The sequence below is a fragment of the Chiloscyllium punctatum genome, chromosome 3, assembly GCF_047496795.1.
Source record: "Chiloscyllium punctatum isolate Juve2018m chromosome 3, sChiPun1.3, whole genome shotgun sequence".
In the NCBI taxonomy this organism is placed as follows: Eukaryota; Metazoa; Chordata; class Chondrichthyes; order Orectolobiformes; family Hemiscylliidae; genus Chiloscyllium; species Chiloscyllium punctatum.
In genome coordinates this window covers 10,874,614-10,891,204 of record NC_092741.1, presented here as the reverse complement: position 1 = coordinate 10,891,204, position 16,591 = coordinate 10,874,614, and the positions used below count along the sequence as shown (strand labels likewise).

At 43.4% G+C, this 16,591-nt stretch overlaps 1 protein-coding gene across 2 annotated transcripts in view; it reads left to right on the top strand.

Annotated features, from left to right (window-relative positions):
* The window catches only part of cnih3 (cornichon family AMPA receptor auxiliary protein 3), a 129,067-nt gene extending 116,218 nt beyond the window's left edge, over positions 1-12,849 (top strand). For both annotated transcript variants that reach the window (XM_072550479.1, XM_072550471.1), the window contains 3 exons: positions 5,927-6,039; positions 10,391-10,534; positions 11,213-12,849. In XM_072550479.1, the coding sequence (XP_072406580.1) occupies positions 5,927-6,039; positions 10,391-10,534; positions 11,213-11,240 (285 nt within the window). In that variant the 3' untranslated portion in view covers positions 11,241-12,849. The remainder of the gene's footprint in view (positions 1-5,926; positions 6,040-10,390; positions 10,535-11,212) is intronic.
* Positions 12,850-16,591: the final 3,742 nt, after the last annotated feature.

Below are 16,591 nucleotides of genomic sequence, written 5' to 3'. Positions count from 1 at the left end.
TTGGTTGGGATTATTTTGAAATAGAGAAATGAGGATTGGGGTGTGGCATTAGTAACTGAGAAATCACCAGGTTTGGTACTGCAAATATGAAATAGTCCTGGAAATTGCAAATGATTTCCCACTGATGGCAGAATTGTCTCTGACAGTCTTTAGAGAACTTCCGAATGTCATGTTAATTATGTTAACCATTAAATTAGGGGATAATTGCTTGCGAATGCTATATCAGCAGACATTATTGAAGTACAAGAGCTGCATTTGGGCTCAGGGGTTTGGATGGCTGGTTTGTAATACAGAGTAGACAGGCATATGTTCATCAAATAGTGGTACGGCTCACATATTGTATGGGGGTTTCTATTACAAATAAGACATGAAATTCCTATGGTAGAACATATAGGAATACAGAACACGCAAGCATTGATAAACAAGTATATACATGGTCAAGACCTCATAAAGATGTCATGTAGTTAGACATGTAATCAGACCAAAACCTTTGATTTCCATATCAACTTTTGAAGAATTATTCCATTGAGCATTAGTACACTGTGTAGGACTATTGGAAAAATGTAAGTAGGACATCAATAAATCCAAATAATTGTGGAAAAGAACTCGATTCCCAGAAGCTATTCTTTTGAGGACAGTGCACCTAAGGTAGTAGAGGAAATGTTCACACTGTTTTATTTACTCATTATAGACTTCTATTTGGAATATAATCTGATAAGGCCTCAACTTATGTCTAAAGGTTTCCACAAGATCATTATCAAAGTCAAAGGAGAATGTTGAGGAGAATACTGAGATACAGGCTACTAGACTAGATGGGATTGAGGTTCACAAGGAGGAGGTGTTAGCAATTCTGGAAAGTGTGCAAATAGCTAAGTCCCCTGGGCTGGATGGGATTTATCTTCGGATTCTCTGTGAAGCCAGGGAGGAGATTGCTGAACCTTTGCCTTTGATCTTTATGTTGTCATTGTCGACAGGAATAGTGCCCGAATACCGGAGGATAGCAAATATTGTTCTCTTATTCAGGAAGGGGAGTAGAGACAACTCTGGTAATTATAGACCAGTGAGCCTTATTTCAGTTGTGGCTAGAGTGTTGGAAAAGGTTATAAGAGATAGGATTTATAATCATTCAGAAAGGAATAAATCGATTGGGAATAGTCAACACGGTTTTGTGAAGGGTAAGTCGTGCCTCACAAACCTTATTGAGTTCTTTGAGAAGGTGACCAAACAGGTGGATGAGGGTAAAGTGGTTGATGTATATGGATTTCAGTAAGGCATTTGATAAGGTTTCTCATGGTAGGCTATTGTACAAAATACAGAGGCATAGGATTGAGGGTGATTTAGTAGTTTGGATCAGAAATTGGCTGGCTGAAAGAAGACAGAGGGTGGTGGTTGATGGTAAATGTTCATCCTGGAGTTCAGTTACTAGTGGTGTACCACAAAGATCTGTTTTGGGGACACTGCTGTTTTACATTTTTATAAATGACCTGGATGAGGGCAGAGAAGGATGTGTTGGTACATTTGTGGATTCTCTAAGGTCGGTGGAGTTATGGATAGTGTTGATGGATATTGCAAGTTACAGAGGGACATAGATAAACTGCAGAGCTGGGCTGAGAGGTGGCAAATAAAGATTAATGCAGAAAAATGTGAAGTGATTCAATTTGGAAGGAGCAACAGGAATAAGAGTACCGGGCTAATGGTAAGGTTCTTGGTAGTGTAGATGAGCAGAGAGATCTCAGTGTCCATGTACGTAGATGCCTAAAAGTAGCCACCCAGGTTGATAGGGTTGTTAAGAAGGCATACAGTGTGTTAGCTTTTATTGGTAGAGGGATTGAGCTTCGGAACCACAAGGTCATGCTGCAGTTGTACAAAATTGTGGTACGGCTGCATTTGGAGTATTGTGTACAGTTCTGGTCACCACATTATAGGAAGGTTGTGGAAGCTTTAGAAAGAGTTCAGAGGAGATTTACTAGAATGTTGCCTGGAATGGAGGGAAGGTCTTATCAGGAAAGGCTGAGGGACTTGAGGCTGTTTTTGTTAGAGAAAAGGTTGCGAGGTGACTTCATTGAGACATATAAGATAATCGGGGTTAGATAGGGTGGACAGGGAGAGCCTTTTCCCTCGAATGGTGATGGCTAGCACAAGGGGACATAGCTTTAAATTGAGGGGTGATAGATATAGGACAGATGTCAGAAGTAATTCCTTTAGTCAGAGGTGGTTAGGGTTGTAGAATGCACTGACTGCAACAGTAGTAAACTCGCCAACTTTAAGGGCATTTATATGGTCATTGGATAAACATATAGATGAAAATGGAATAGTGTAGATTAGATGGGCTTCAGATTGGTTTCACAGGTCGGCACAACTCGAGGGCCAAAGGGCCTGTACTGTGATGTAATGTTCTATGTTCTGTGTTCTATTATCAGTTTGCATATAAAACAGTTGAAGTCAACTGCATATAATCTACAAACACAGGGAGCTTTAGAGAGATACTCTCAGACTGTCAGAACCATAATTCAGGCCTTGTCATGAATATCAAGATTGAGACAAAGTATTACATTTCTTATTATTCCTCAAACGAATCTCCTGATTTTAGTCCATTTGAGTTGATCTATGGTCATGAGATTCGGGGTCCATCTGGAAGCAAAGGGGTATTTGTCACCTGGGGTTCACTCTCCAAATGCCTGCTTTTTAAAAATTCTTTGATAAGTTGTGAGTGTTCCTTGCAAGAGCAGTATTTGTTTCCCACCCCTTATAGCCTTTAACTCAGTGGCTTCTTCAGATTTTGACGGGACTGCTGAGAGATTGCTGTCTGTTTGATAGCAGCTGAGGTTAGGTCATAAAGGAAACCAGATGAACATCTTTTATCTCTAACTGGGACTGAGCTAACCTTTTTTAAATTTCAGAGCACATAAATTGATGCATTGTGTTGTGACTTAGCATTGAGTGTGACTTTCAACAGGAGGGCTGAGAATTGGCTGAGCAACAGACTGCGGGGAAGAGATGCTTATTTGCTTTTTCTAACAGTTTGACCCAATTAGAATTGGTACTTACTGGACTATAAGGAAGAAGAAAGCTGTTGGTTCATATTTGGTCAATATTTAGGATGCTTTTTAACAAGATTATATGAACTAGTAATGAAGTTAATAACATGTGCAAAAGAAAATTAATAATTGCATTTGCAAATGCCTCAGTGATTAACAGTGCTGCCTCACAGTGCCAGGGACCTGGGTGAGTGTAAGCGTGGGGTTTACTCATTCTCCTCGTGTTTGCATGGGTTTCTGCTAGGAGCTCTGGTTCTCTCTCACAGTCCAATAATGTAGAGACTTTACCTTTACTTCTTTCTTGTTTCAGTAAATCTCCAAGCTGCTAGCTTTAACATGCTGGAGGTAGAAGCTTCGATCAGCATTGAGATAAATTATTAAAAGGATTATTTTGGATCACAGTTTAGATCAGAGTGGTGCTGGAAAAGCAGAGCAGGTCAGGCAGCATCCGTGGAGCAGGAAAATCAATGTTTCGGGCAAAAGCCCTTCATCAGGAATAGAGGCAGGAAGCCTCCAGGGTAGAAAGATAAATGGAGTGGGGTGCGGCTGGGGAGAAGGTAGCAAAGAGTACAACAGGTGAATGGGGATGGGGATGGAGGTGATAGGTCAGAGGCGAGGGTGGAGTGGAGTGGAGTAGATAGGTGGGAAGGGAGATAGGCAGGTAGGACAGGTCATGAGGGCAGTGATGAGCTGGAAGTTTGGAACTGTGGTAAGGTTGGGGGAGGGAAAATGAGGAAACTGTTGAAGTCCACATTGATGCCCTGGGGTTGAAGTGTTCCGAGGCAGAAGATGAGGCGTTCTTCCTCCAGGCGTCTGGTGGTGAGGGAGCGGCGGTGAAGGAGGCCCAGGACCTCCATGCCCTCGGCAAAGTGGGAGGGGGAGTTGAAATGTTGGGCCACGGGGCGGTGTGGTTGATTGTTGCGGGTGTCCCAGAGATGTTCCCTAAAGCGCTGTGCGAGGAAGCATCCAGTCTCCCCAATGTAGAGGAGACCGCATCGGGAGCAACGGATACAATAAATTACATTGGTGGATGTGAAGGTGAAACTTTGATGGATGTGGAAGGCTCCTTTGGGGCCTTGGATGGAGGTGAGAGAGGAGGTGTGGGCGCAGGTTTTACAGTTCCTGTGGTGGCAGGGGAAGGTGCCAGGATGGGAGGGTGTGTTGTTGGGGGGCGTGGACCTGACCAGGTAGTCACGGAGGGAATGGTCTTTGTGGAAGGCGGAAAGGGGTGCGGAGGGAAATATATCACTGCTGGTGGGGTCTGTTTGGAAATGGCAGAAATGTCGGCGGATGATATGGTCAATGCGAAGGCTGGTAGGGTGGAAGGTGAGCACCAGGGGCATTCTGTCCTTGTTACGGTTGGAGGGGTGTGGTCTGAGGGCAGAGGTGCGGGATGTAGACGAGATGCGTTGGAGGGCATCTTTAACCACGGGGGAAGGGAAATTGCGGTCTCTAAAGAAGGAGGCCATCTGGTGTGTTCTGTGGTGGAACTGGTCCTCCTGGGAGCAGATACGGCGGAGGCGGAGGAATTGGGAATACGGGATGGCATTTTTGCAGGAGGTCGGGTGGGAAGAGGTGTAATCCAGGTAGCTGTGGGAGTTGGTGGGTTTGTCAAAAATGTCAGTGTCTCCCAAGTCTGGGAGGCGTGGTCAGTGAGTCTGGGGAGCATGGCTGTTGAAGCCAGGTGCTTGGGCAATGAGGCAAACAGTATAACATGGAAAATGTGACATTGTCCATTTTGGCAGGAATGATAATAAAGAAGCATTTTATTTAAATAGTGAGAGATTGCAGAGCTTTGAGATGCAGAAGGATCTGGGCATCCTCCTACATGCAACGGAAAAGGTTAGAATGCACGTACAGCAAATAAATCTATTGGAATGTTGTCTTTGATTGTGAGTAGAATGTTAGTCAGGAAAATTTGCTCCAGTTATTTAGGACATTGGTGAGACCACACTTGGAGTACCGTGCACAGGATTGGTCACCTTATTTACACAAAATGTAAAAGGCATTGGAAGCAGTTCATAAAAGGTTTTCTTGATGAATATTCAGAAAGTGCTGGTTGTTTGTGAGGAAAGGTTGGGCAGATTAGACTTGTACTCACTCGGAGTTCAGAAAGGTGAGAAATCTATTAGATTAGATTAGATTACTTCCAGTGTGGAAACAAGCCCTTCAGCCCAATAAGTCCACACCGACCCTCCGAAGCACAATGATTAGATTCAAACATATAAGATCTGGAGGGGTCTTGAGAAGGTAGGTGGAAAGGATACTTACTCTTGTGGGAGAATCTAGAATTAGGGGTCAGTTAAAAAAATGTTGCCCATTTAAAACATTGTGAGCTTTTGGACCACTCTTCCTCAAAATGCAATGAAAGCTGAGTCTTTGAATACTTTTAAGGTAGAGGTGGAAAGATTCTTGATGATGAAGTGGGTAAAAGATTTTCAGTGAAATGCAGGACAGTAGAGTAATCCGATCAGCCATGATAGTATTCAATGACGGAGCAGGCTGAAGGCACAGGATGGTCAATTCCTGCATTTGTATATTAGTCAGACAATATTCTGAAATGGTGTCATTGGATTTCCTGACAAAACTTTAGTTCTAACAATTGCCCATGTGACCTGAAATGAAAAAAGTAAGTAAAGAGATTGAATTGCATCTAGTCTCAGAACCTCCAATTCATAACAGAACATATGATGCCACATTTGAGTGGGAAGTGATACAAATATTTCTATGTGAGGCATTTCTTTATTGTATTTACTATAAAAAGCAAATTTATCTTTTATTCTAATTATCTCTTTCCTGCTGGTTAATGTTTGAATGTGTTGATTTTAGTTGGTTTGTCACATTATTGTCACATTTTGTGTTAACATTCCTTTTCCATCCTGATGTAGTTGGTGCTTCCAGAATATTCCATCCATGGATTGTTCTGTATCATGTTCCTGTGTGCACAAGAATGGCTGACACTTGGTCTCAATATCCCTCTGCTCTTCTATAACCTTTGGAGGTGAGTCAGAAGGGAAGGTGATGGCCTAGTTGTATTATTGCTAGATTGTTAATCCAGAGACACAGCTAATGATCTGGGTTTAAGTCCTGCCCTAGATTTTGAATTCAATAAAAATTTGGATTTAAAGATTTAATGATGATCATGAAGCAATTGATTTGTCAGGAAAGACAACTCATTGGTCTTTAAGGAAGGAAACTGCTATCCTCACCGGGGACTGCAGATGCTGGAGATCAGAGTCAAGAGTGTGGTGGTGGGAAAGCATAGCAGGTCGCTGGTCATGCAACATCTGAGGAACAGAAGAATTAACATTTCGGGCAAAAGTCCTTCATCTGATCTCCTTACCTGGTCAAGCCTAAATGTGATTCCAGACCCACAGCAATGTGGTTGACTCTTAATTGCCCTCTGGGGTAATTAGAGATAGGCAATAAATGCTGGTCTAGCCACTGACACCCTCATCCGATGAATGAATGAAAAAAATACTCTTGATTGATTCACCAACATAGCAGGGATCTTTATTATGGGGATGAACTGCTGTGGTTAGAAAGTTAGCTTGTCATCGGCTTCTCAAGAGTAATTCAGGATGTGCAACAAATGCTGTCCTTCTCACAGACACTGTTTCTCTTTGAAAGAGCTTATTTATTTCCTAAAACACAGCCAACAGGAGAACTCCATTTCCCAATTGTCAGCCAACCAGGTTGAATCGTAGGAGAGAAATTACTGGGGAGAGATTACCTGGGGGAGGGAGAGAGAGAGAGAGAGAGCAAGATCAACAGGGAGAGACAGAGTGACAGAAATATCACAGGCAGAGACAGCAAGAACCAGGGAGAGAGAATCGAGATCACCGGGGAGTGTGGGAGAGAGAGAGAGAGAGACAGACAGACAGAGAGAGAGCGAGATCTTGGAAAAAAGAGAAATCTTGGGGCGAGAGAGAAATTTGTGAATGGAAATTGTGTTTGATGAACTTGATGGGGTTTTTTGAAGCTGTCATAATAAGATTGATAAAGGAGAGTCAATGACACAGCATACTTGGATTTCTAGAGGCTTTTTATAAAGACTCCCGCAGGAGCCTGGTTAGAAAGAATACTGACCTGGCATGGATTAATGATGACCTAACTGACTGTGAAGAAAGTGATCTGTCATGGAATAAAATGGACAAGTAGCAACATAGATATGAATTTGGTTGAGTGATAGGAAGCAGAGATTAATGACTAATGATATTACCGAGCTGGAGGAAGGTTTGTACGAGAGTCCCCAGGGGTTGTTGTAAGGATCCTCATTTGTACTCTAAATAAGTTAGAGATCTCAAGAGAGACTGCAAACAGAGAAAGAGAGAGAGAGTGATCATCAGAGAGACACTGCAGGGAGAGAGATCACTGAGATAGACTGCAGGGAGAGGGGGAGAGAGAGAGAGAGAGAGAGAGAGAGAGAGAGAAACCATCAGGACAGAAACTGCAGGGAGAGACAAAGTTAAAAATCCCACCACACCATGTTATAGTCCAATAGGTTTATGTGGAAGCACTAGCTTTCGGAGCGCTGCTCCTTCATCAGGTGGTGTGGAGTATAAGATTGTAGGCACAGACTTTATAGCAGAAGTTTACAATGGAATGTAATTGAAACTATATATTGAAAAAGACCTGAATTGTTTGTTAAGTCTCTCATCTTTTGCAATGGGCATGTTGGTTTCAGTTCTTTCATTTGTAAATTCCAGAACTTTCTTAAAGTTACATTCTCAAGTGAACTTTAACAATAGGTGCCACATTGGTCCAGATAATGCATTGAAGGTGTGAGGTGTCCTGTGTGAGTCTGTCTGTTCAGGGTACAATTCTCAACTCATTGACCGCCAGTTCTGATGTGCCACAGCAAGGAACCGTAATGACCTCCTCAGGAGACAGACACGCAACTGACAGGGTACACTTCATTGTCCAGTACTTCCCAGGAACTGAAAAATTATGCCATGTTCTTCTCAGCCTGCAGCACATGATCAATGAGGATAAGCACCTCGCCAAGACCTTCCCCACACCTCCACTTCTCACTTTTAAACAACCGCCAAACCTCAAACAGATCATCGTTTGCAGCAAACTACTTGGCTTTCAGGACAACTTCATACAACTATGTCATGGTAGACGCTGTAGAGTTTGGCACGGATACCACCACTACACGTGGGGACACCACCCATCATGTACGTGGCGGGTACTCCTGTGACTCGGCTAATGTTGTCTATCTCATATGCTGCAGGCAAGGATGCCCTGAGGCCTGGTACATTGGGGAGACCAAGCAAGGCTATGACAACAGATGAATGGGCCTGCACAACAATCAACAGACAGGAGTGTTCCCTCCTAGTTGGAGAACACTTTAGCCATCCAGGACATTTGACCTCGGACCTTCAGGTGACCATCCTCCTAGGCGGACATTGGGACAGGCAATAACGCAAAGTGGCCTAGCAGAGGATGATAGCCAAGTTTGGTACCCGTGGGGAGGCCCTCAACTGGGACCTTGGGTTCATGTCACATTACAGGTGATCCCACTACACTGCATTGCACACACACAGTCATCAGACAGACAGACACTCACAGGCAGACACACACACAAACACTCCTACAGACCCATACACTAACGCAGACCCTCTCTCATACCCAAGCTGTCTCTCATACGGTCACACATATACTCCCACACTCTCACAAGCACCCTCTCACAGACATATATCTCTTTACACTTACACTCATACATATACACACACTCTCTCACAGACACTCATACCCCCCCGCACACACACCCACATGCACATAAACACATATATGTTTGTCGGGTGAATTTGTACTTGCAGAATTACATTTTATTTTGCTCAAAAAATGTTAAATCTATGTAAGATTCTGTAAACCCCTTTTTTAGAATCAGTCTGAGCATTGACCCACAGTCTCACACAGGACACCTCACATCTTCAATGCATTATCTAGGCCAACATAGCACCTATTTAGAAGCAAAGAGGTTCTTCTGCAGCTGTACAGGGCCCTGGTGAGACCACACTTGGAGTACTGTGTGCAGTTCTGGTCTCCAAATTTGAGGAAAGACATTCTGGCTATTGAGGGAGTGCAGCATAGGTTCATGAGTCAATTCCTGGAATGGCGGGACTACCTTACACTGAAAGACTGGAGCGACTGGGCTTGTATACCCTTGAGTTTAGAAGACTGAGAGGGGATCTGATTGAGACATATAAGATTATTAAAGGATTGGACACTTTGGAGGCAGGAAACATGTTTCCGCTGATGGGTGAGTGCCAAACCAGAGGACACAGCTTAAAAATATGGGGTAGACCATTTAGGACAGAGATGAGGAGAAACTTCTTCACCCAGAGAGTGGTGGCTGTGTGGAATGCTCTGCCCCAGAGGGCAGTGGAGGCCCAGTCTCTGGATTCATTTAAGAAAGAGTTGGATAGAGCTTTCAGGGATTGTGGAATCAAGGGTTATGGAGATAAGGCAGGAACAGAATACTGATTAAGGATGATCAGCCATGATCATATTGAATGGTGGTGCAGGCTCAAAGGGCAGAATGGCCTACTCCTGCACCTATTGCTTATTGTTAAAGATCACTTGAGAATGTAACTTTAAGAAAGTTCTGGAATTTACATATGAAAGAACTGAAACCAACTTGTTCATTTGAAAAGGTGAGAGACTTAACAAACAATCTGGGTCTTTTCCATATATAATTTCAGTTTTACATCACACTGTAAACTTTTGCTGTAAATTCTGTGTCCTACAATCTTATATTTCACAACCATCTGACAAAGAAGCAGGGCTCTGAAAGCTAGTACTCCAAATAAACCTGTTGGCTTATAACCTGGTGTTGTGTGATTTTTAACTTTGTATACCTCAGTCAAACACCAGCACCTCCAAATCATGCAGGGTGAGAGAGAGAGCGAGAGAGAGAGAGCGAGCGCGAGCGCGAGCGCGAGAGAGAGACAGAGAGACAGAGAGACAGAGCAGAGAGGGACTGCAAGGAGAGAGGAAATCACCAGGAGAAAAATTGTAGGGAGATTGTCGGAAGAGAAATAGTGGAGGGTGATCCCAGGGTTAGGTTTCCTGGGGGTCATGGCTGTGGGAAGAGGGATTCTGGGAATTCCAGCTTTTCATCCCCATCATCAGGAATTTCATCCTATTCATTTAATCCCCTCCCATTTCCCTTATTACAGACTCAGTACCATTTCAATTGACTGCTGAGCCAAAGAAAGGAAGTGTGGGAGTGACCAAAGAGTTTGGTGTTAGGGAGGAAAGAGGTTGGAGACAGGGAAGGGTATGGAGTGGGAATTGCAAGGAGGTAAATCTCAGCAGGTGACTGTGCCCTTTGTGTATTGCAGATATTTTCACAACCCCACAGACAGTAATGAGTTAATGTACGATCCTGTGACAGTGATGAATGATGAGACACTGAACTACTGCCAGAAGGAAGCTTGGTGCAAGATGTCCTTCTACCTGATGTCATTTTTCTACTACCTATATTGGTAAGGAAGCATTTCAGTGAACCACACATTGACTGAAAGGAGTTAAACTTCGGGACCACTAAAGGGGGTGAGGCCCAGGTTCCCAGAATGAGCTAGTTATGGATGAGAGGAGATTAGAAATTATGCCACAAGTTTCCAATAAATTTTGGATTTTCGGAAGGTCATTGATAACACAGCTGAAGATGGTTGGGCCTAGAACGCTACCCTCAGGAATCCCTACAGAGATGTCCTGAAACTGAAATGACTGACCTCTAACAGCCACAAACATCTTCCTGTGTGTTAGAATAGTCTCCAACTGGCAATGGGTTTTCCTTATGATTCCTATTGAATAGGATGTGACACTCAGTCAAGTACAGCCTTGATATCACGGGCTGTGACTCTCACTTCACCTCTGGAATTCAGCTCTTTTGTCAATGTTTGAACCAAAACTGCAATGAGGTCAGGAGCCAAATGCTATTCATTGAGATTGGGAGTTGTGTGACTTGTAATGGCACTCAAGGTGAAGTTAGAAAGGTACACAAGGGAGAAAGGAATAGACTGTTAAAGAAGGCTAGGTAATAAACAGCAGTCTAGTCATGTGTAATTTCTTTCTCTGGTCTGTAAAATTATATGTAATTCAATGTAAATCTGGCCATTAAACTAAGTTTCAGCCTGTGGAATTTCTGTTTCTTTCTACAGTATGATCGATACATTGGTCAGCATCTAATCAGAGGACTCAGAGGCAGAGTGCAAATCAAATCCAGCAAAAAGCAGAGGCAGAGAGAGACTGTTGCATCCGAGTTATTGAATTCTAACCTTGAACCATTCTTTACTACATTTCCCTTGAAACAATGAAGCAGCAGGGAAGAGTCAGTCCTTTACGATCTCAACAGCTATGGAGGATGAAGGGAAAGTATGGAAGGGAGTTGATTCCTGCCTCACTCAACATGTCTGCCTTGTTCATGGATGTACAGTCTTAAAGTTTACAACTCTGAAACCAGCTGTGATGTCTGTATAATTGTTTTATTTATCTAGTTGCGTACAGAGGTGTATCCATCAGTCCCCTTCTAAGTAAAGGAGATCTCTCTAGCTGGACCATTTACAATGAAGGAGATCTCCCCATCAAGATCCCTTTATATAGGATCCTCCTCCCTCAGAAGCCCCTGAAGTAAGCAATATCCCACCATCAGGTTCTCTTAGAATAAAGGAGATCTCTCCGTGAACCTTACAGTGATGCTGATGTATCCACAGCAACCTATTACTATCAGGGAGATCTTTGTTCAGGATCAGTTCATTGGACCCTTTACAGTGAGGGAGATCTCTCCTTACAGCAGGGTGGGGGTGGGATAATCTTTCTATCATAACCCCCTCCAGGCATTGGGGATTTCTCTTACAGTGAGAATGATCCCTTACATGATGGAGTTCACAGCTCCAGGGCCCTAGCCTTCAATCAATTGGAAAATGTTCAATGTATATTTCTCTTTAAAAGAATTTGGTTGATGACATCATTGTAATCCAGACAGAATAGGTTGTTATAAGGTGCACAGAGATGAAATGGAGCCCAACTATCAGAAGGGTCAATCAGAATGACTTCTGCTTTAAGTTTGACCATTCAACCGGATTGAAATGGGAAGATATCCATTGGTGACACTTAATACTTGCAGGAAATGGGTATGCCCCTTTAACTAGTGAGATGAGGTTTCTACACTGAGCTTAAATGAGATATTTACTCCCAAACACAATACAGAACTGTCACATTAGTGTTGTCCACAGTAATATCAGCCCAGTGATGACTAGTGGGATTCAAGGCTATAAGAGGTTGAAAACTGCAGAAACATCTCATGCTAGCCTCCACTCCCATCAGGAGAAACCCATTATGTGGCTCCAGGCAAGTTGATTTGAAGCTGAGAACAAGAATTTATAGTGGAAGCCCCTGTTCATTGAAGTGGATCTTCCAGTCCTTTCCCATTCTCAAAACACTCAGATCTGTCAAAACAGTACATGCAAAGCTTCCAGTGCCTCCTTTCTGAAGTCGGTGAAAGAACAATGAAATTTATATTCAACACTTTACAGCCCACTGAAAACCAGACCTTTTTTGATACTGTTTTCAATACTAGTGGTTCATTCAGGTTCACACCAATAAGACAATCTTAATAACATTATGATGCCCTTTGGGAGTGTCGCTGATGTACATCATCTTGACACCTTTAAGGGGCAGATTCACCTGTGATGGTTCTGTCTTAAGGAGTCCACTCACAAATTTGATTGAAATAGTTATGTATTCATTCTTGTACGGGAGCCTTGTAATATATCCTGACAATAAAGTTTGCAGACAGATATACCTATATGTGACTGAATGTGTACTTTAAGTGTTTGGTTACAGAGTATGTTTTTGTATGTGACTACAGGGAGTGTTGACATAATGGTAATGTCACTGGACTGATAAATCCTGAGGCCCATACTAATGCTTTGGAAAATGTGGGTTCAAATTCCACCACAGCAGCTAGGGAACGTTAAATTCAATTAATTAACTCAAATTTAGTCCCAGTTGTAGTGATTGTGACCATGAAACCATCAACAATTGTTTAGAGAAACAAAATCTCCTTCAGGAAGGGAATCTGCCATCCTTTCTCAGTCTGGTCTACACGTGACTCCAGACCTCCAGCCATATGGTGATTACTAAATGCTCTCAAGGGGCAATTAGGAATGGAAACCAAAAACATGCACAAACTGCAAAACTAAAATACCTCGTGTTGTTTGGTTGTTAAGAAACTGACAGCTCTTTGAATCGTTTGATTTTCAATGGCTCCCCCTTCCTCCTAAGGTCAGAAGTGGGACTGTTCACTAACCTAAAAGAATAACCATGGGGATGAAAGGCTTGTCATATGAGGAACAAATGAGAACTCTGAATCTTTACTCGATGGACTTTAGATGGATAACGGGGATCTGACTGAAACTCGCAGAATACTGAGGCGCTTGGATTGAGTGGATGTGGAGAAGGTGTTTCCACTAGTTGGAGAGACTAGGACCTGAGGGCACAGCTTCAGAGTGAAGGGCCTCAAAGTGTAGAAATGAGATGAGGAGGAATTTCTTCAGCCAGAGGGTGGTGAATCTGTGGAACTGAGGCTGTAGAGGCATGTTTATTTAAGACAGAGAATGGCTTCATTCTGCTCCTATATCCTATGGTCTCATTGTAGAATGTCCAACAAGAAAGAACTTAAAAATTTCCCTGTGACAGTTGATGGGATTACAGTTACTAAAATCCTCATCATCAATATTCTGGGGGTCACTAATTGACCAAAAATGAACTGAATGAGCCATAAAGGTCCTGTGAATACAAAGAAGGTCAGAGGCTGGGAATGTTGCAGTGAATAACTCACCTCCTGAACAATGCCCTGCCTAAATGACATGACTGCACAGCATTCTGGGTTCTCCACGAGCTGCACACGAGTTGGTGCCTTAAAGTTATCACATGTATATAGATGACAAAGTATTTGAAATAGTGTGTTTAAATAAACTGCCCACACATTCCAAAACAAAAACCTGAAGAGTTTATTCCTGACACTTCTCAGACAGAGAATATACACTGAAAATGCTGTGGGGACAGAGAACCAGAAAAGGACTTAGAACATAGAACATAGAACAATACAGCACAGAACAGGCCCTTCTGCCCACGATGTTGTGCCGAACTTCTATCCTAGATTAAGCACCCATCCATGTACCTATCCAAATGCCGCTTAAAGGTCGCCAATGAATCTGACTCTACCACTCCCACGGGCAGCGCATTCCATGCCCCACCACTCTCTGGGTGAAGAACCCACCCCTGACATCTCCCCTATACCTTCCACCCTTCACCTTAAATTTATATCCCCTTGTAACACTCTGTTGTACCCGGGGAAAAAGTTTCTGACTGTCTACTCTATCTATTCCTCTGATCATCTTATAAACCTCTATCAAGTCACCCCTCATCCTTCGCCGTTCCAACGAGAAAAGGCCGAGAACTCTCAACCTATCCTCGTACGACCTACTCTCCATTCCAGGCAACATCCTGGTAAATCTTCTCTGCACCCTCTCCAAAGCTTCCACATCTTTCCTAAAGTGAGGCGACCAGAACTGCACACAGTACTCCAAATGTGGCCTAACCAAAGTCCTGTACAGCTGCAACATCACCTCACGACTCTTGAATTCAATCCCTCTGCTAATGAACGATAATACTCCATAGGCCTTCTTACAAACTCTATCCACCTGAGTGGCAACCTTCAAAGATCTATGTACATAGACCCCAAGATCCCTCTGTTCCTCCACCTGACCAAGAACCCTACCATTAACCCTGTATTCCGCATTCTTATTTGTTCTTCCAAAATGGACAACTTCACACTTGGCAGGGTTGAACTCCATCTGCCACTCCTCAGCCCAGCTCTGCATCTTATCTAAGTCCCTCTGCAGCCAACAACAGCCCTCCTCACTGTCCACAACTCCACCTATCTTTGTATCATCTGCAAATTTACTGACCCACCCTTCGACTCCCTCATCTAAGTCATTAATAAAAATTACAAACAGCAGAGGACCCAGAACTGATCCCTGCGGAACTCCACTTGTAACTGGACTCCATGCTGAATATTTACCATCTACTACCACTCTCTGCCTTCGACCGGTTAGCCAGTTTTCTATCCAATTGGCCAAATTTCCCTCTATCCCATGCCTCCTGACTTTCCGCATAAGCCTACCATGGGGAACCTTATCAAATGCCTTACTAAAATCCATGTACACTACATCCACTGCTCTACCCTCATCCACATGCTTGGTCACCTCCTCGAAGAATTCAATAAGACTTGTAAGGCAAGACCTACCCTTCACAAATCCGTGCTGGCTGTCCCTAATCAAGCAGTGCCGTTCCAGATACTCGTAAATCCTATCCCTCAGTACCCTTTCCATTACTTTGCCTACCACAGAAGTAAGACTAACTGGCCTGTAATTCCCGGGGTTATCCCTATTCCCTTTTTTGAACAGGGGCACAACATTTGCTACTCTCCAGTCCCCTGGTACCACCCCCGTTGCCAGTGAAGACGAGAAGATCATTGCCAACGGTACTGCAATTTCCTCTCTTGCTTCCCACATAATCCTAGGATATATCCCGTCAGGCCCGGGGGACTTGTCTATCCTCAAGTTGTTCAAAATGTCCAACACATCTTCCTTCCTAACAGATATCTCTTCTAGCTTATCAGTCCGTTTCACACTCTCCTCTTCGACAATACAGTCCCTCTCGTTCGTAAATACTGAAGAGAAGTACTTGTTCAAGACCTCTCCTATCTCTTCCGACTCAATACACAGTCTCCCACCACTGTCCTTGATCGGACCTACCCTCGTTCTCGTCATTCTCAGGTTTCTCACATACGCATAGAATGCCTTGGGGTTATCCTTGATCCTATCCGCCAGGGATTTTTCATGCCCTCTCTTAGCTCTCCTAATCCCTTTCTTCAGGTCCCTTCTGGCTATCCTGTATCCCTCCACTGCTCTGTCTGAACCTTGTTTCCAAAAATGTGGAACCAAAAATCTCTTGTGGACTTGTGGAAAATCTCAGCAAGTCTTGCAGCATCCATAAGGAGAGAAAAGAGCTGTCATTTCAAGTCTAACTGACCCTTTGTCAAAGGACTTGTGAAATGGGTAGACAAGGGAGAGAAGTGTGAAGAACGATGAGAGACAATTTAAAATAAATCATACAATTCCTAAGGCAGAAGGGAAAATGCTGGAAAATCTCAGCAGGTCTGGCAGCATATGTAAGGAGAGAAAAGAGCTGACATTAGACTCGAAACGTCAGCTCTTTTCTCTCCTTACAGATGCTGCCAGACCTGCTGAGATTTTCCAGCATTTTCTCTTTTGGTTTCAGATTCCAGCATTCGCAGTAACTTGCTTTTATAATTCTAAAGGCAGTGTGTGCAGAGGGATTTGAGTGCATAGGCGCACAAATCATTGAAGGTAGCAGGGAATGATGTGAGGTAATTTGAAAAATAGGAGGGAGGGATCTGGAAGGCCTGGGCAACAGGGAACTGGAAGATTGTAGTTTGGGGTTGGTAGCTG